At 41.7% G+C, this 20,992-nt stretch overlaps 1 protein-coding gene across 1 annotated transcript in view; it reads right to left on the bottom strand.

Moving 5' to 3' along the window:
* Nucleotides 1-20,992, bottom strand: part of CA10 (carbonic anhydrase 10) — a 511,943-nt gene that overhangs the window by 100,995 nt on the left and 389,956 nt on the right. Inside the window, exon 4 of the mRNA XM_059149151.1 lies at nt 10,113-10,298. Coding sequence (XP_059005134.1) covers nt 10,113-10,298 — 186 coding nt within the window. The remainder of the gene's footprint in view (nt 1-10,112; nt 10,299-20,992) is intronic.

The raw sequence follows: 20,992 nt of genomic DNA on the forward strand, positions 1-20,992 counted from the left end.
GGCCAGGAGTGTGATCTAAAACCTCTTGGCTAAGCTCACTTTGCCAAAGAGCTCCTGCAGGGTCCATGTTTAAGTCTTAATCCAGAAATGTCTAGGTCAGCAAACAGATCCACTATAAGAAAATACATTTGCCCAAGCCACCTCTGAGACTAAGGAATAAGGCTTCCCACGCTTTGCAGAGGGAAACAGATGTGTTTGTACAGAAATGAATTTACAGATAAGCAATACCTTGTTTATTGTGTTTCAAAGATGTGCAAGAAAAAAAAATCACTGTGCATCTGTATGTAACGTCCCAATTACTGTCCATCTGAGAGGGGCAGGTGGATGGATCTACAGTCCTCAGCAGGTGCATGGAAGTTGGAAGTGAATATTTCCCCTTGCTCCTGTCTCCCTTTATAGCCAGAAAAAGTGCAAGTTAATCCTGAGGCTGGTGCAGCATCCTCTCAGGTGACACACAGGGCACTTGTGATTAGAGAGAAGGAGCTTAACCTGTGATCAAGCAGCTATTTAAAAGCAGAACTAGTTAGGTGCCCTAACTTTGCATAGCTGAAGCCAGAGACCTGGGTTCAAATCCCCACTCTTCCCCAAATGGACCATGTGACTGAAGCTGGTTCCTTAATTTCTCTGACTTTTTTTTGTTTTCCTTTTTGTAAAAATGGTGCTTCCAAGTGTTAGCTCACAGGTTCATTGTGAGCCCTGGGTGTGAGAAGAAATATGAACTATGAACCGGGTCATAGGACATGCTCGATAAATGAAAGCCGATGGTAGCAACCATTTTGGCACATTATGATTATCTTTATAAGTCCTCTCTGCAAAGACTTTGGACTAGATGACTGGCACAGCACTTTATAGCTTAAGAAGCCCTATCACAGGAATGCTTTTCTCAATACACAATCAACCAATTACGTCTATGGGACCGGTATTATTAAACTCAGATCAGAGTTTTAAAAGGGTAGGGAAGGCCAAGTGATCTGTCCCGTTTTGACCTTCCTGAGATCACACAGCTAGGTGTCAGAACGGCGTGTTAAAGGCAGATCTTTGAAGAAAAAACGTTAGCCTCCATCCAGGACCACAAGTATCTGACTCCCAGGCCACTGTCCCTTCCCCATGGTGTGCTTGCCCCTGCTGCCCTGCAGCCCTCTTCCGGGCCAAGCAACTGCTGCTCTTGGAAATGGCCTCTACCAAGCTGATCCAATGAATAATCATGAGAGCCATCCTAGTGTTGCCCTTTTACTGCTGAGATGGGGATAGATTTATAGAAGCTGACTCTGGCTGGTATTTGGGGACGGATAATTACCTTCACTTACTATATCCTAGGCTGCTTCGGCTAAATATTTACTGCCCAGAATTCTGCCCTTTCCAACCAATTCTGAACACGAGCATGCCACAGGCAACTAACTGGTATAATTCATTCAGGGTAACCATAAATCTAAGGCTTCCACCAGAAATGATGCAAAAAATTAATGGAACATGAAATCAAGTAAATGGAATTGAGTACAGTAATTAGTTCATATTTTAATCCTCAGGTCTGTTTATTATCCGTCAACTGGCGAGCAATTAAGTCAGCACCATTGAGATGATTAGCTTTGTTTCAGCAAAAGTTTATCGATATGTCAGAGCAAATGAATCTGAGGGTTTTAAACGGCTTTATTTTGAATTGTATGGAAGCACATCCATGGAATGGCTAGACATCTCATGATTTAATTTTTCAATATTATTATCTAGATTACTTATATTTAATATTACGAAGCTGTTGTAGATGTTTATGGGGGAGTGTGGGCGGAAGGGGGGATTCAAACTGTAGAAAAGCATGGCTTCTGTTCTCAAGTCCTCATGATTGCCTTTTCATATTAAGACCAACCAAAGGGTCTTTCAGGAATTTTGCTTTCTATTTTAGTCTTCCAGTCTTTCATTTATTTTTTTTGGAAGATTTTATTTATTTGACAGAGAGAGATCACAAGTAGGCAGAGAGGCAGGCAGAGTGAGAGGGGAGAAGCAGGCTCGCTGCTGAGCAGAGAGCCCAATGTGGGGCTCAATCCCAGGACCCTGGGATCATGACCTGAGCTGAAGGCAGAGGCTTTAATCCACTGAGACACCCAGGCACCCCCAGTCTTTCATTTCTACATTTCTTGCAATCAGGCACTATTAAATTTCTCACATGGATGGTATTTTTGTTGGGGGTGATTTGGTGATTTCTAGAACCCTCTCCGCAGGGCTGCTGCTGAATGCTCATGTTTGGAAAGTAATCTGTCCACATCTCTGCCTCTTTGAGGCTGTCTGCATAAATGTTCTTGTGATGGGCTCTGCTCACTAAGCTAGGGAATCTGATTATCAGACTACACCTGCTCTGTGGGGCAACTAAACCAGATGGACTCAAAGGGCTTGCTGAATCTTGGGATTGTACATAATTTACATTTTTATCTGAAAAATTTTAAATCTCAAACTAGGGCGCCAGAAACTTAAGTTTGGGTCCTAATTCTGCCACTGACTCTCAGTGACTTTGGGCAGTGCTCTTATCCTCTCTGTCATCTGATTTTTCTATTGTACAGTAAGTGGTTTGGAAGAGGTGACCTCCATGGGACCTCCAATTTTAACACTTCAGACGGAGGCTTTCAGCAGACTCATTCTTTTCAATAGCAGGTCTATCCCTTGAAGTAGGAGATGTGATCTTTGGTGGTACCTCTGCAAATTTTGTGAACTCTTGACAGTGGTCATAGTAGTAGTGAATGGGTCACTCTTACTTCACATCTTTCTTTTCCAGCTGATTTTATTCCTGTGGCTTTGGAAAGGAGTGTAAAAAGTACACCTCATTGGTAGAAATGTCGGGTCCAGTACCCTCCTTAATTGCAATGTCATTGGTTACTAAATAAAGAAAGACCACATTTGACACTTGTAAAACCAAACACTGATGGTCTCCATGGTGACCATTATGTTCTAGGCTGAACCTTGATCAAGTCCCAGGTAATGTCTTTTACATTAATGTCTTTGTAATATAATAAATGTAAAAATGTAAAATAATATAATAAATGTAACAATGTAATAAATAATAATATAATAAATGTAAAAATGTAAAAAATGTAATCTTTTACATTAATGTCTTTGTAATATAATACCTCCTTCCGTGCTTTAGACGGAACACCAGGGAGAAGATTAGAGTCCAGTAGAAGACCATGGTGGCTGTCATAATGGCATCCTGGCAGGACCAGGTCAGAGGTGTGCTGCAGGTTGGAATGGGAGCCCATGGGATAATGAGTTGACCTCAGCAAGTTGTCTTTAACTGCAGTGTTTCTCTCCTTGGCTGCCCCATGGTGTCCATCTAAAACTAGCAATCCAGGAAGCTGCTGACTTGATTGGGTTGTCCCTTCCCAGAAGTAATTATAAGAATGTCCAAAGGCAAGACTCCCTAGAGTCTTAGATCACAGTCTTCATCTATTTGCTGGCATCATCATAATAGGTCCTACCACCATTTGGGCTTCCGACTTCTGTTTGCTTTGCTTCTTGAAGGCCAGTTTTCTAACTCTGAGTGGGAATGGCTCCTGGGATCCAGAACTTTGGCTTCTAGCACTGGCAAAGATAAATTCCCTGGTCTGATCCTGGGAGTAATTCCAGGGCCTGAAATGAGGAATCTACATGAATTTTTCTAGCATGTTGGCTATCCACTGATCCATTCCTCCTCCCAGGGACTCTGAAGAATTCACTTACTCTGCATTTGTGAATAACTTAACATATGTAGAACTTCTGTTGATATTGACACTAACTTTATAGGTTTGCCATTACAATGATAAAACTGAATTCATGATAAACTGGGCATAATTTAGGCACTCTTAAAGTTGTCATCTTTTAAGTTATCTTCATTTGCTCATTCAATCTTTTCATTCAGTAATATCTGTCAGGTGCCTATCACATGTACAACCTAGGGGCATCTGGGTGGCTTGGTGGGTTGGGGTCTTTGCCTTTGGCTCATGTCATGATCCCAGGGTCCTGGGATCGAGCCCCGCATCGTTCTCTCTGCTTGGCAGGGAGCCTGCTTCCCCCACTCTCTCTGCCTGCCTCTCTGCCTGCCTGTGATCTCTATCTGTCAAGTAAATAAATGAAATCTTAAAAAAAAAAAAAAGTATAACCTACTCTATGACTTCTGGGAGCTGACATTCTGGGAAGTCAGGGTCTTCGCCATGGTCTACAGATCTTTGAAATCCCCCTGGGGCTAAGGCCCAGAGTAGGTGAGCAGTCACTACTCTGGGGTTTATGGGTAGGTAAAGCTTGGCTTGTTTAAGCGATGTTATGAATCAGAAGACCTGAGCTAAGCCCAATCTCGATCATTTACTGTCTGCTTGGTCTTGAGCCTTAGTTTCTCCAGGTTCAGAGGGAGACAATATTAAGAGGTAACTTCACTGAGCTAGTGTTGGGTGATTAAATGGGAGAATTTGTGTTGTGCTTTGGAATTCATTGAGAATAATGGCCAAAGTCCATACAAAGCCCATACAAAGTCCATACAAAGGAAAAGATGACCTGATGTGCACTGGCCCCACTCCCTCTTTCCTCCCTAACTTCTCATGCCCTCTCACTTACCCTGCGCTCACGCTCCTCTCCCTCTTCCTAGAACACTCATAGCTTTCCCCCACTTCAAAGCCATGGTACCAGCTGTTACCTACTGCCTGGAACCTCCTTCCCCTAGACATCTCTATGGCAACCTCACAGATGGCATCGTCTCAATACAGCTTACACGGACCACCCTGCTTACCATTGTAACTCATTACCTCCACTCCTCATGCTCTGGTCCTTCTTGACTCTACTTTTCCCTCATAGCATTGATCCTCTTCTAACTTATCACGTGCATGGACTCATTTATTATGTTTATTATTTTTTATTTGTCCATTTTCACTTGACTGCAAGCACCATACAAGAAGGACTTTTATCTATTTTCTTCACTGGAGCATATGGTAGGCACTCAATATTTGTTAACTGAATGAATGAAGGAGGGAATGAATGAAAAGCAAATCAGGAAGCACGTCAACAGGGGCCAGATGTTAGCAGTGAGACTCCATAACCACCTGTGGATGAGCCAGGCAAGTTCTGGATTGGGCTGCAGAGTAATTGACTCAAGTCTCTGCCTTGCTCCTCCAAGGTGACACTTAATTGTTCAATCATTTTGTGTTCTTTACCACACTGAGGATAGGGCTGGGTTAGGGCCCTGTTAATAAATTTTGAATCTCTCAAAGTATAATCCTTTCTCAAAGAAAGCCCAGAACATGCCTTCATGGTAGCTGTGAACTAAACCACTCTGTCTCTTTTCCAGTTTCTAACAGAACTCAGTGCTTCGGACAGCCTTTATCGAAACCTTCCACCTTCAATTTAAAGGAAGTTGCATATTCCTGGTGTAGTCAATGAATACAACACACCCAAAATTCCAGGAAAAAAGCCTTTAAGTTTTGATTCCTTTAAGTTTTGAATTCCACAATTAAGCACTTACAGAATGTTGGGTACTGTGCTAGGTGTATGGTATACAAAGATGAGTAGTGAAAAGAGTCCCTGTCTTTAAGGGGCATAGGAAGATGATTTATTCTTTCATTCTGTAAACACTTATGACTCTGCCCTCATGTGTTCGACAATGTACAAAGGGCTAGGAATACAGCGATGATCAAAATAAAATCTCTATCAACAAAGAACTCCATTTCCAAGAGAACTGAGAGTAAGCAGTTATAAAATCTACAGTGATGAACAATTTAATAGATTGGGGTCAGCAACATTTCTGTGTAAAAGATCAGATATTTTGCAACTGTTTCAGCTTTGGCAGGCCACACAGGGTCTCTGTTGCACATTCTTCTTTGGGAGAAAAAATCCTTTAAATATGTAAACCATGTATAGCTACTTGACTGAATTTGGTCCACAGGCTATAGCTTGTGGACCACTAAATTGGTGAATATGGAGCATTCTCTGGGAGTCACTGTCTGGGAGGAGGGAAGGAGGCTTGGAAAGCTCTTGGGTTGGGGATGAGAGGCTGTGTGGGAATGAGGGAGAGAGAGAAAGCTGGCATTCAGGACAAAGGGAACACCATTACCATGGCTCTCAGGGAGCTCTTCCATATGTACAACCATGTCCCTGTTATTCTTAAACATCCCAATTCTCATTCCCCTTCAAAACTCCACTTGTGCCAATGAACAGCTCTACAAGGAGGTCCCAGCCTCCCGGCAAAGCACTAATTACATTGCCTGAGTACCTCCCTCCAGAGCTGTTTGGTGCCTAGTGGGGCCCTGGTTCTCCGTGATGTGCTCCTCGGCGCTTTTCAGACTCTAGCACACTTCGGAACCATTCTGTGTTGCGTATGCCTCCAAATTTGTGCGGCTTCAGCGCAGCTGGTCTCTAAAGTATGCATGTAACTGACTCCTGGAAAGGGACAGGGCCTGCATTTTCTGCACTTCTCAGTTGTTTGCATGGAGATAATTATTTTTCCTTTCCTGGTTCAGAGCCACTAAATAAATAGGTAAGCCAACAAACAAGCTGCCAAACACATAAATAAATATGACTCTTGTTCCCCCCCTTTAAAGGAAACAATCTTATCCACATTCATGGCCATAGCTGTGGACCGGTTCCTGGCTCAGATGTGTGTGAGCAGACTTAGAGACTTGAGAGGCTGAGCCTGGGAAGGCTCATGTTCCTAGCTCACCTAGCTCACCTAGCTCACCTAGTGAGAGCAGCAACTGTGCCCGGCCACACAGGCATCCATCTGTCCTCTATTTAAAACAGTCCCAAGAGACCTACTTCATAAGCCTCTTCCAGAAGCATCCTCAAATATAAGCCATGTGACACTGTATTTTAAATATATGTGTCCCTCAGTAGACTGTCTGCTATGCAGGGCTGTGGAGCTCAGCACACAGCAGGAGGACCAGAGGCATAGGAAGATGGATGGCACGAACAGGAGGACCTGGCAGAGGTTTCCTACAAAATGGCGGGCATGAGTCTCAGTATATACCCTCCCTTGGGCCTTCTGAAAGAACTTCAAGAAAGTGTTCAAAATGAATCTTTCCAACCTCCCCTCAATAAGAAAACTTATTTTTTTTTTGTCTAGCCTCACTATTGGAACTTCATCCATCCCCATGATTCTTTTCAAATATTATCTTCTGCCTGGTTAATGCATTTGTTTTTTTTTCGTAAATACCCTACTAAAGGACATGAATCTAACCAGTTAGACACGATTAGCAGGCAAAGGGTCTTCCTTATTAAGAATGGTTCGTTTTCCCTTCTTGAAAAAAATGGAGATATTTGAATCCCTGAATATACTCATTTATCACCGACCCCCAACAAGGCTTCCAGGAGTGCTCCATGTAGGACATGAATAATTAAAAAAAAAATGTGGTTGCAGACTGTGTCGTACATCCACGCAGCTTTATAAAACAAAGCAAATGATTACCATCAATTACAATAACCTCACTAGACAAGACTGCAATTAATCTACAGCTCTTGAGATAACGACTGTTGCACTGTGCCAAGGAAAATGCCTGGCATTAATTGACTTATCACGATCAGCGATGATAGATGGGACAGATGGCGATGTGATTATTCATTGTCAACAAAATAAACACATGCTCTGTTGCTAGAAGTGTCTACTTAGGTGCTCTCAGAGGATAGCCAAAAAACAGAGACCAAAGGTGGCTTTGAGGAGAACACAAAATAAAAATAAGACACCGATCTACAGGATGGGCTGTATGTTCTCTAACTGGGGCTAACATTCAGTGGAATCTGGTTGGGGGACATTTTCTAGCAGGAAATCATGGATTGCATGGGATTTTAGCACTAGAAGGTGCTTTCCTTGCTCATGAGGATATGAGGTGAGTTATTCTTATGAAGTCCTCAAATTCCATTCCATGCTTAATAATTCCAGTGATGGGAATTCGCTATTTTCAGAGGCAAACTCATTCCAGCAATGGATAGCTCTCACTGTTAGAACACATTATTTATTTTGCTGAACTTCATCCGTCTAGGACTTCCATCCATGGACCCTAGCTCTTTTCCCTCATGCCACAGAGAAGGTGCCAAACTTTTCTTCGTCACTAAACTCTTAAATATCTCAAAGGCTAATACTTAGCCACGTGACATTATTTGAGTGCTTCTAGCATTTTGATTTCTTGCACCTAAACCCACACCAGTTCAGAAGCCACTCCATACCGAGGGGCTGGGAAAGAAATATGACATAGCTGATGTCATCTGCCCACGACAAAGTGTGAGAGTTCTTGTGCTGAGGCCAAGGCTCTGGCTTGCCTTCTTGGGAAGCTATTCCCCAGATCCCATCCCTGTAGACAGCACCCCCAGCTTTGCCATTTGCAATGACACCCAGGTGCCCTTTTTAATGCTTGTGCAATATGGTTTGGTTGATTAAGTTCTCATTGTTTAGAAAACTGGGATAATTCCAGCAGAGCTAGGGCTAGAAGTGGCCCAGTGGTCACTCACCAGAATTTCTACAAGTGTGCAGAGCTGGACTCCACTCCCTGAGGCCCTGATTCAATTGCTTTAGGGAAGGATTCAAATGTAAATATTTTGACAACGGTCCCCAGTTAATTCTCACTTGCAACTCTGTTTAGAGGCTCTATTCATTGAGAGCACTTAATAATGTGCTGGTGGAGTGAGTGTTTCACAAACCTAGTCAACAGACTCTCCTGGGGGCTTTAAAAATGCAGATTCCTTGGAATGCCTGATACCTGCAGTCTGGGTATGTCTAGGAAAATTAATACTTTGAGAGATCAACTTGTTATATGTTTCCCTGAAGGATTTTGGAGAGACTCATTTACTCTAAAATTGTAGTTCCTATACAAATTACAATGCACCCTTTATTACACATTGAAGAAAAGGCAATTCTAAGGAACTCTACAAAGTAAAGATTTTAGCCAAGTAACCATCCACATTTTTTTCACTCATTCATTGAATAAATTCATTAATAAATTAATTTTTAGTCGGAGGCAACATTACGATAAGGAGAAGAATGTAACAGTTCAGTGAGGGAGAAAAGCAAAGAAATGAGCAAGTAAGCCAACAAATAAAATACTTACAAATATTGAAATAATATGTATTTATAAAGGAAGTGTTTATCTAATTTAGAATAGTCCTTAATTCAGACTGGTAATCCCTGGTCACTCTCAATTCATGGACTTTTGCCCTGCTTTCATCATCTTCCCTGCTCTATACTCTAGCCCAGAAACTGCAACTCTAGGGAGTTTTTCCATTAGGGTCCCTAAACTCGCCTACGAGTATAGTATGAGTATTAAAAACAATGCCAGGTTTAAACACGATGTTGACTGAAAAAAAAAAAATTAAAAAGACCAGGTCCATCGTGAGATACATACTTCTGTTATTTCACAGCTTTGTCGATATCAGTTACTGAGGACTTTTAAAGAGAAACACAGTTACTGGCTATTTAGCATGTAAGCACCCTGGACTCCTGGTTGATAACCACCATCAAGTGTAAGAGGACAAATTAACTAGACCGTGCTTGTCAAGGGTCAGAACCCGGATGGTATCTATTTAAACCATAGCTCTCATCCTATAATTGAAGCCATTTTGGCTCACTGCTATGGTCTGAATCCTATCTGGGTTGATTGTGGCACACAGTGATACTCACCATTAATGGTGACATACAGTGACATTTCCAATCTGTAGAAAGTCAGGCAGACCATTTAGTTGCCTGACATTTGTTTCACAGTAAGTTATAGTTTTGTGCAAATATGACCCATTCTGCCAGAAGGAAGAATTATGGAGCCTATACCCTTCTATGAGAGGCTGATGGTCCAGGGAGGTCTAAGTGAAGGTATGCAAGAAAAGTGAGGGTTTGGGGTTAAAATAATGCTCCAGAGACCACTGTAGGGTGTGAGTCATGAGAGCTGTGCCAATGTCTCAGAAGGAAATACCCAGTTCCACTGTGGCCTTCCCTAGAAAAACCTGGAAGCACAGTTTATAGACTTCTAGTCAACTTGCAAAAAGACAGATGGAGAAAGGAGGCACTGACCTTCTCATTTCACAGATTTAAAAGAAAGCTTTCCATCTGTTATCCCACCTTGGGTATAAATAGGCACCAAGCCTTATTAATTGGCACTCAACTTTAGGACTTCAACAGCCCCACATACCTCCCCAGAGAAGGCTTGTCCGTTGAGAAGGTGCTCCGACCCTTGGCTATCCTCACTCCCAAAGTGTAGTCGGATCTCCTCCAGCCGGTGGCTGTATGTCATGGGTCCTCCTGATATGTTAACCAAGTGCTCCTTGTCCAGGCGCAGGGACACATGTCTTCCAGTGTTGTACATGGTCCCACTGACCTGCAACACAATGCACAATATGTCAAGCAAGGTTCTCTTTCTGTGTCTCACCAAACCCAGCATGGTGCTTAAACAAATGCCTTTTGCCTCCTCTTGATGGGCAACCATTAGGCTAAATCTCTATATGAAACGGGGAGTAGCAGTGCTTGGAGGGCATGACTGCCCTACCTGGCTTATGTGGTACTTTCCGAGAGGCATAAACCACATTTACGATCACATGATCATGTAGGAATTTGAGGTAGGGATTCAAAGGAGACCTCAGCAATTGTGATTAATATTTTGAACATTGCACCTTAGAAAAAGTCACTTGTTCCTCTTAACAACAGGTGTTGGCAAGGATGTGGAGAAAGAGGAACACTTGTGCACTGTCAGTGGGAAGGCAAACTGGGCCAGCCATTCTGGAAAAACAGTATGGAGTATCCTCAAAGAGTTAAAAAAAAATTACCCTTTGATCCAGCAATCACACTACTGGATATTTACCCAAAGAATACAAAAACACTGATGCAAAGGCACATAGGCAACCCTTTGTTCTTAGCAGCAATATTTACAAGAGCCAAAGTTGGGAAGCAGTCCAAGTATCCATTGATAGCATTGATAGATAAATGGATAAAGAAGACACACACACACACACACACACACACACACACACACACACACACAGTGGGGGGGGGAATATTACTCAGCCATAAAAAAGAATGGAATTTTTCCATTTGCAGCAACATGGTTGGAGCTATGGAGTATCAGGCTAAGCAAAACAAGTCACTCAGAGAAAGATAAATACGATTTCCCTTATATGTGGAATTTAAGAAATAAAACAAATGAGCAAAGGAAGAAAAAAAGAGAAAGAGACAAATCACGAGACAGAATTTTAACTCTAGAGAGCAAACTGATGGTCACCGGAGGGGGATGGGTGAAAAAGGTGATGGGGATTAAGGAGTATGCTTGTCACCATGAACAACAGGTGATGTGTGGGATGGTTGAATCACTCTATTGCACACCTGAAACTAATACTAACCTGTATGTTAACTATCCTGGAATTAAAATAAAAACTTAAAAAAACAACTTGCCCTTCTAACCTTAAGTACTTGGAATGTATAGAGACACTGTAAAAGTTAAAATCTCAGGTGTGAGAAATTGGAGAAAGCAAGAGATGCTACAAAGACCAAATGAGAAACAAGGAAGCCAAAATGGGCGAACAGGAGCGAGCTGTCATGGGAGACTGAAGGCTTTGGTCCAAAGTCTCAAGTGTGCAGTCCCATGTGCCTTTGTTAGGTCCCTCTCTTGCCCCTGCCACCAGAGGCTGTGCAGAATGTGAGCTCTGGGGGGTGCCTGGGTGGCTCAGTGGGTTAAAGCCTCTGCCTTCAACTCAGGTCACGATCTCAGGGTCCTGGGATCGAGTCCCGAATCGGGCTCTCTGCCCAGCAGGGAGCCTGCCCCTCCTCCCACCCACTGCCTGCTACTTGTGATCTCTGTTTATCAAATAAATAAATACAATCTTAAAAAAAAAAAAAAAGAATCTGAGCTCTGACCCCCTTCTCAGAGCTCAGGGATTCAGTGCTATGCTAAAGAGATGGATCCAAGTTTCCCATTTCCCTTCCTCACTCCTGATTCCATCTTGCTTCAGCCTCTCAACTGCTGACTTTACTGCTTGATGCTCCCTTTCCTTCTTTTCTCTTTGAACTTGATATTCAGCTTTATTTTCTTGACTTAGGACCTCTCAACCTTTGATCCTAGAACCCCAATTCCTACCCTTGACTCCACTGCCTTCGTCTCCTGGGTTGACTTAGCTCTTGGGGCAAAACAGAAGATTAAAGGAGACATTGAATAGGTCTGAATGGAATGCTTCTGGATTCTCAGAGGCTGAGATACTTGGATTTTCTTCCTACTTACTCTGACTCTTTTGGGCCCAGCCTTCTGCCTTAGGGATTCCTTAATGGCTTTATGTAATGTCTGATATTCCTTAGTCATGTTTTTAAATATTTTCTCGCTAGCGCTATCCTTATCTGCCCCTCCACTTTTCGGACACTAGTTTTGTGAATAATCAAATATGTCTGTAGATGGCTCACTGTGGCAGAGACAGTAATGCCCACTAAATACTCCATTGACTCATGATTCTGCCATTTTGCTGTAAGGTGGAGCCCATGTGACTGATCTTGGCCATGAGAGGAGAGAGGACACAGCCAGTATCACTTACAGGGTGAAACAGTGGAAAACTTATGCACAAATCTCCAGTCTCTCTCTCCCTGGCTGCCTCAATCCCTGGGGCCATGTGGAAATATGTAAATGTTCTGTAGCTACAAGATGGAACTCATGTCAGCCTGGGTGCTTGGTAGATTAAAGAGCAGATTGCAAAAATGGCCAGAATTCTTCCCCTCCCTGTAACTGCATTCTTTACAACATGATTCTGTAGCCGCTTCCATCAAGATAGAGGTCTGCTTCTCTCCCTCCTGACTCTGGGCTGGACTTTTCACTTGCTTTGGCCAATATCGAATATGACATCTGTGCTCTCTCCTTCTGGGAAACTTGAGACCACGTCAACAAGGGCTAGCCTGCTGGGGGATGATACAACACTGATGAGAGTCATCCAAGGAGAAGTCATCACATACTGACTACCACATGGCTGGCCTGCCAACTGACTGGCCCAGCTGAGGTCAACTTAGACTGGCCTGGACCAGAAGAACTGCCCACAGACACACAGACTTGGAAGCTAAATAATTGGGGTTTTAAGTCCCTAAGTATTGGAGGTAGTTTGTAATAAAGCAAAAGCTAACATATACACTAGGTGATTAATCTTCCCCCTCCTGAATCTGGAATTAGCAACAGAAGCTCTGTTGAGGGCCTGGCACTGTTGAGTACCTGAACTGGAAAGTCACATGGAGTCCAGAGATGCAGCCTGCTGGGTAGCTGGAAGTCAGACCAGAGAGAAGCAGATGTGCCAGCAGTGACAGAGGAAACCGTGCACTGGCAGAGAGAGAACAGCTACTTGACCTTCAGAAATCCTTCACATCTTCTTTATGAGGTCTGAGCTGCATTTTCTCATATGCTTTACATCTTACCAATAAATTAACATTTTTCTCAAGCTATCTATTCTTTGCAACCAGATAATCCCAAAGTGTGCATGCCTCCAGTCTCAAATAAATGCATAATCAGTATGAGATCATGAGGCCTTGTCTTTTCTTTACATCCCAACACATGAGTTTCTTGGCAGTAAAATGGTTAGAGATAGGTTTGTGTTTGACATTGCATTTATTGTTAAGTAAAATTTACTTTTTGTAATTATTAAGATAATATACAGGTATTATATATGGTTAGAAAGATATAGAGAGGCTCAAGGAAATAAAAATCAGCCACAATTCCACAATAACCCAATGATCATCACTAATATTTTGATATATATATTCTTACAACTATATATACTATAACATATATGTATGACTATCTATACCCATATTTTAACAAGATCATTTTATATATGTGTCTGTCTAATCAGATGAGTGATTTTTCACATACATGTATATATATATATATATATATGAGTTTGTGTATATAAATATATACTATTATTTATAATATGTTATGTGTAACATTAATATAAAATTGTATTATTATTATATATTTATTATAGATTAATATATAAATCATTAATTGAGGCAGGAATCTATCAAAATCCTAGAGGAGAACAGAGGCAGTAACCTCTTTGACATCAGCCACAGCAACTTCTTTCAAGACATCTCTCCAAAGGCAAAGGAAACAAAAGGAAAATGAACTCTCAGGACTTCATCAAGATCAAAAGCTTCTGCACAGCAAAGGAAACAGTCAAGAAAACAAAGAGGCAACCCACGGAATGGGAGAAGATATTTGCAAATGACAGTACAGACAAAAGGTTGATATCCAGGATCTATAAAGAACTTCTTAAACTCAACACACACAAAACAGATAATCATGTCAGAAAATGGGCAGAAGACATGAACAGACACTTCTCCAATGAAGACATACAAATGGCTATCAGACACACAAAAAAATGTTCATCATCACTAGCCCTCAGGGAAATTCAAATTAAAACCACATTGAGATACCACCTTACACTAGTTAGAATGGCCAAAATTAGCAAGACAGGAAACAACGTGTGTTGGAGAGGACGTGGAGAAAGGGGAATCCTCTTACACTGTTGGTGGGAATGCAAGTTGGTGCAGCCTCTTTGGAGAACAGTGTGGAGATTCCTCAAGAAATTAAAAATACAACTTCCCTATGACCCTGCCATTGCACTACAGATGCAGTGAAAAGAAGGGCATCTGTTCCCCAATGTTTATAGCAGCAATGGCCATGGTCGCCAAACTGTGGAAAGAACCAAGATGACCTTCAACGGACAAATGGATAAGGAAGATGTGGTCCATATACACTATGGAGTATTATGCCTCCATCAGAAAGGATGAATACCCAACTTTTGTAGCAACATGGGCGGGACTGGAAGAGACTATGCTGAGTGAAATAAGTCAAGCAAAGAGAGTCAATTACCATATGGTTTCACTTGTGGAGTGAAACCATATTTGTGGTTTTATTTGTGTAGCATAACAACATGGAGGACATGGTGAGATGGAGAGGAGAAGGGAGTTGAGGGAAATTGGAAGGGGAGATGAACCATAAGAGCCTATGGCCTCTGAAAAACAATCTGAAGGTTTTGAAGGGGTGAGGGGTGGGAGGTCGGGGGAGCCAGGTGGCGGATATTATGGAGGGCACGGATTGCATGGAGCACTGGGTGTGGTGCATAAACAACGAATTCTGTTACACTGAAAAGAAAAACAAAAAGATAAAAAGCTTCTGCACAGCAAAGGAAACAGTCAACAAAACAAAAAGGAAACCCAAGGAATGGGAGAAGATAATTGCCAAACTGTGGAAAGAGCCAAGATGCCCTTCAACAGATGAATGGATAAAGAAGATATGGTCCAATATGAAATATTATGCCTCCATCAGAAAGGATGAATGCCCAACTTTTGTAGCAACATGGACAGCACTGGAGGAGATTATGCTGAGTGAAATAAGTTAAGCAGAGAGAGTCAATTATCACATGGTTTCACTTATTTGTGGAGCATAAGGATTAGCATGGAGGACATTAGGAGAAGAAAAGGAAAAGTGAAATGAGGGAAATTAGACGGGGAGATGAACCATGAAAGACTGTGGACTCTGAGAAACAACCTGGGGTTTTGGAGGGGAAGGAGGCAGGGGGATGAGTGAGCCTGGTGGTGGGTGTTAAGGAGGGCACATATTGCATGGAGCACTGAGTGTGGTGCAATGAATCTTGGAACACTGAAAAAATAATATAAAATTTTAAAAAATCATTAATTGTGTTTATATTAATATATAAATTATATACCATGACATAGTATTAGATGAATGCAATATTATTTAATATATAATAAATAATACATATTATTATATATTAACTATTTTATATATACAAATTATATATATAATGTACATGAATACAATATGCTTATTTATATATATGCTTATATATATAAATATCACATATGATTATATATATATATAAATATATATATATAATTTTCACAAACATGAATATTTCCAGGTCATTAAACTGCTCTTCTGTAATAATACTTTGAAATGGTTGTGTAATACTCCACTGTAAAAATACAGAACTTATGGTTGACTCTTTACATCCCCTTCACATTTTCACTATTGCAAAAATGTACTGCAATGAGTATCCTATGGATAAATTAGTCTTATTGAGCGAGGGATATTCCAGTTGGCAAGTTCTGCATCAAGTGGAGGCACATGACTATCTACGGCCACAGCCATCAATGTGGAGAGCAGACACCACAGAGCAGAGCTGGATCTCTGTAATTGTCTTCAAATGACACAGCACCATGACATTCATCCAGTAGCATCCGTGGGCACCTATTGTGTGCGAGGCAGTGTAAAAGGAACTGCTCTGAATTTTTTTTAAAAGACATTTATTTGAGAGAGAGAGTGAGTGGGCAGGAGGGGGCAGAGGGATAGGGAGAAGCAGATGCCCCGCTGAGCTGGGAGGCCAATGTGGGGCTCGATCCCAGGACCCTGAGATCATGATCTAAGCAGAAGGCAGATGCTTCACTGACTGAGCCACCCAGGCACCCCACGGTCCTAAATTTTTAGAGGACATATGCTCTATTCCATTAGGCAAGTATCTGGGGTTTTCCTGCACTTCTGGAAATCTTTCCATCTGTGCCTGTCTAATGGCTAATGTTCCTAAGAAAACTGTTGCGCACTGAAACAAGGCAGGGGCCAGGTGGTATGCTTGTTTGCCTTTCTCCAGGACTTAAAAAAAACATACTGGCACATAGCAGGTGGGAGAAGGAAGGATTCTTGAGTCAAAAGATTCCCAGTGTGCCTCTTTGTGACCTTGGGTGGTTCAGTGAATTTCCTGAAGTGTCTACATAATATAGAGATAAGAGCCTTGCCCCCCCCCCCCATGAAAATGGATAGAAAACTATAAGGCATATAGGAAACACATGTCAAAATGATAGAAGTAAATCATCCTCATCAGTAATTATTTTAAATGTAAATAGATTCCACTTATATGAGGTCCCCGGAGTAGTAAGAGTCATAGGGATAGAAAGTGGAACGTGGTTGCCAGCAGCTGCTGGGAGAGAAACAGGGAGTTGTTACTTAATGGGCACAGAACTTTCAGTTTTTCAAGAGGAAAAGAGTTCTGGAGATGGATGGCAGTGATGGTTGCTCAGACTTAAGACCATGACGATGCTCGACAAGGGACCCACGCTGATCTTTCCCACTTCCCAGCGCCCAGTGAGATACAGTGTTGCTTCTTAAACATCACAATGAAGGACTTCCACTGACTTCTGCATTGTGATGGTTTGATTGCCCCTCATTTCGGATTTTATTTATTTATTTAATTTATTATTTATTATTTTATTTTATTTACTTTTTTATTCAGAGACCATGTGAGGTGGGGGAGGAACAGAGGGAGGGAGAGAAAGAGAGAGAGAGACAGACAGGATCCTAAGTAGGCTCCATGCTTAGCACAGAGCCCGAGGTGGGGTTCCATCCCACAACCCTGCACTCATGGCCCAAGCCGCAATCAAGAGTCCGAATAACGCCTCTAACTGTGTGCTAGGAGCCAAGGATGGCATGGTGACTAAAACCAGGCACAGTCCCTGCCCTCACGGAGCTCAGACTCTCCACCAAGCAGAGACCAGAGAAGGGGAATGGAGTTATGAGGAATTCACCTGCAACTTGACCATTTGCCCATGTGTTCTTGCAGCTAGACGCAACACCCCCTTATCCCCACCCTTTCCCTAGACACTAAAATAACATTAATTTGTATTAATCAAAAAAAGCTGTGTAGCCCGGGTATGGTTTGTTGCACTTTAATTTAAAAATAAAAGCTTGACAACATTATGTATGATATCTAATGGTACATCTGCACTGTAGTAATTAACATTGCAATAGTGTCATTTTAACTGTAATGCTAATTACAGTGTTTCCAATGAACTACTTTGGTGCACAGCATGTTGGAAAAAGTTGTCTCATGTTGACCAGGAAGCAGAGCTGAGCAGAGAAGTTGAAGCTGCAGGGGAGATCCCGGCTGCCTCTGGCTGCTTCCATTAGCCCCTTCTATGTTTTATTTTCATCCATTGCAAAATGAGGAGAGGTGTAAGTTATGATTATTTTGCAAGGGAGGAATGTAAGTGCTGTTGCTGATGGCTCGGTGACTTATCCAGGATGACACAACGGGCGGGGGTGACAAAGCCCACCAGGTCTAGCGATCTTGATGTGAGCACGGGCAAGCATCACAGCCCCTTCCAGATGGAGGCCACATGGGGAATTGTGATTTCTCCTCCAGTCTCTAAATGCAGGGCTTAGGCAGGGGCAGAGGCAGCAAGGTTCCTTTTCAGGAAAATAGGGGACCAGAACGGATACTTGGCCATTGAAGTTCATCCTGGGAGGAGAACTGGAGAAATCTGTAGGTCAGGGAAGTTCCTTGATTTCCTGGCCTGCAGTCATTTTCACTGGTTGGAGATGGGGTGGACCCGTACGTGTTGGGAGCAGGTAACAGGTGGTCCACAGAGGGACTGCATATCACTCAATATTATCTTGATCACTTGAAGACATCTAAAAGCCATGTGTTCTTTTGCAAAGCAAAGAATTAACCTCAGGTTACTCATTTTGTAAAGTTGGATGTCTTCTTATAGCAAATACAGAGGTTTACAGTAATTTGTGGTTGGCCAAGTCCTGTTATTAAATGGATTTATATCTTTTATGCTGATGACACCACTGTATTAGAAGAAAATAAATCCAGTCATTGTGTTTTTAGGGTCAAGAGAAGTTTGGTTCTTTGACAGTCAGCAATGATCTGTTCATAACAGCTGCCATCTTGGTTCGAGCTATTCTTTGGTGTCAGGTACAGTGCTAAGTCCTGAACCTGAACTTAAGGATGTCTTACAATTTCTCCCTCACCAAACCCAGCACCAAACAAGTGTGGGACTTAGACTCATGCCATTTGCTTCCTCTTAAAACAGTAAGATAGTGGGCTAACCCCACCTGTGGCAAGGAGGCCTCCCACAGGGCATACCTGTCTTAGGCCTCTGGTCATTTTCCACCGGAAGGCAAATGGGCCATTGGTTGGGGAGCTGGGGATTTACCCCACATATCTCTGGCTCTAAAGCTTGTGATTTTAGCTGCTGGAAATGATTAGATTGTACAACTAACGACCTAACAGTGCCATATGACAGATTTTCTTTAAATACAAGTTGATGGTATAGGAGCCCCACAGGGTGTTTGGGATTGTTTATTGCAGTAGTTAGAGTTCTCTGGAGAAAAGGAAACCAGTAGGATGTGTGTGGCAAGTTCAAATTCTGTAGGGTTGAACGAATAATTTGAACCAAGTTCGGCAGGTTGGCGAACCAGAGAAGAGCCAATGAGGCAGCTCAAGTGTGAAGGCCGTTTGCTGCTTCTGCAAACGGCCCTTCTGGCTTCAAGAAGCTCAGTCCTTTCGTTCTCATCAGGCATTCACCTGACTGGGGGCACCAACCCACATTATGGAGCACCATCTGATTAATTCAAAATCCACAGATATAAATGTTTGTCTCATCCAAAAATACCCTCACGGAAACATCCAGAATGATGTTTGACCAAATATCTGGACACTGTGGCCCAACCAAATTGACATAGAAAATTAACCATCATATTTATCTTCACATCCCATTTGCTTTCTTTGTTATATCTTGTTTAAACTGGTCTTGCCCAGCTATTGCTGATACTATACATAGCACATCTATGTAATATATATTTATAGATATTATTTATTTTATTTATATTTTAAACATATAATATATTATATATAATATATATGTGTGTATGTGTGTGTATATATATGCATATATATATCTCATATATTTTTGCATCACCTAATTTAAAAAGTCAGCTGTCCTAAACTATTCAGCAAATCTCAGTCACATGGAGGGAGAGCCAGTTTGAAATAATCTATGTCTGAGTCCTAGAATAATCATAAAGAAATGATTTAACTCTTCTTGTCAAAAGCTTTGTGTGCAACAAGGTAAATCTATCCTTGAGTCTGGAAGAGAACTGAGAGACAATTCTGGTGTATGTCCCTTATGTTATCTATCTTCCTATTTCCAGATTGGGGGGGGGGAGGAGGAAGTGCATCTTTTTTAAATGACCCAATTCACAAAATAATCATAGTGAAGATTTTTTGTTTAATAGAGATAACACTTACAGGGTTGATGTTTGTTGAGGACAGCTAAGCATAAGTAAACCTTACCCTCAGAAATTCCAGAAGATTCAATAAAATTACCTGCCTGGTATGATACAAAGCTAATGTGAGGTTTCCTTTCTATTCTCTCTCAAGGAAGCCTGACCCAAATCTCCTGTAATATACTCAGAAATAATTCCCTACATCTTAAATGGAAATGTTAACACTACAAATGGAGCGTCTGAGAGGAAACAATCTCAATCTCTTTGTGTGAAAGGAAGAGGTGACCATCTGACTTGGCAGGAGAATGACTATATTCTCAGCAGGATTCATTAGGGAAGCCATGGGCAGGATGCACCCACAAATTTTGAGGAACTACTGTATATCAGACGCTGTGCCAACTTTTTGAAATTTTAATTCCAAGGTAACGTATGGTGTTTTATTAGTTTTAGATATACAATATAGTGATTCAACGCTTCCCTACATCAGCCAGTGCTCATCAGGATTAGTATGCTTTTAACCCCCCCACCCCGCATTTCACCATCCCCTACCCACCTCCACTCTGGCAACCATCTGCTCGTTCTCTATAGTTAAGGGTCGGTTTTTGGTTTCTCTCTCTCTCTTTTTCCTTGCTCACTGAAATTGCACTTGGGAGTGAAATTACATGGTATTTGTTTTTCTCTGACTGGTTTATTTCACTTAGCATTATAGTCACTAGCTCTATCCCTGTCATCGCAAATAGCAAGATTTCATTGTTTTTTTAATGGCTGAATAATATTCCAGTATATATATTATATCTTCTGTTGATGGATGGTTGTGCTGCTTTCATTGTTTGGTTATTGTAAATAATGCTACACTAAACACAAGACTGCATGTTTTTTTTTTTTTTTGAATTAGTTTTTTCATATTCTTTGGGTAAACAGTCAGTGGTGAGATTGCTGGATCAAAGAGTAATTCTATTTTT

Source organism: Mustela lutreola, chromosome 15 (assembly GCF_030435805.1).
Source record: "Mustela lutreola isolate mMusLut2 chromosome 15, mMusLut2.pri, whole genome shotgun sequence".
Lineage (NCBI taxonomy): Eukaryota > Metazoa > Chordata > Mammalia > Carnivora > Mustelidae > Mustela > Mustela lutreola.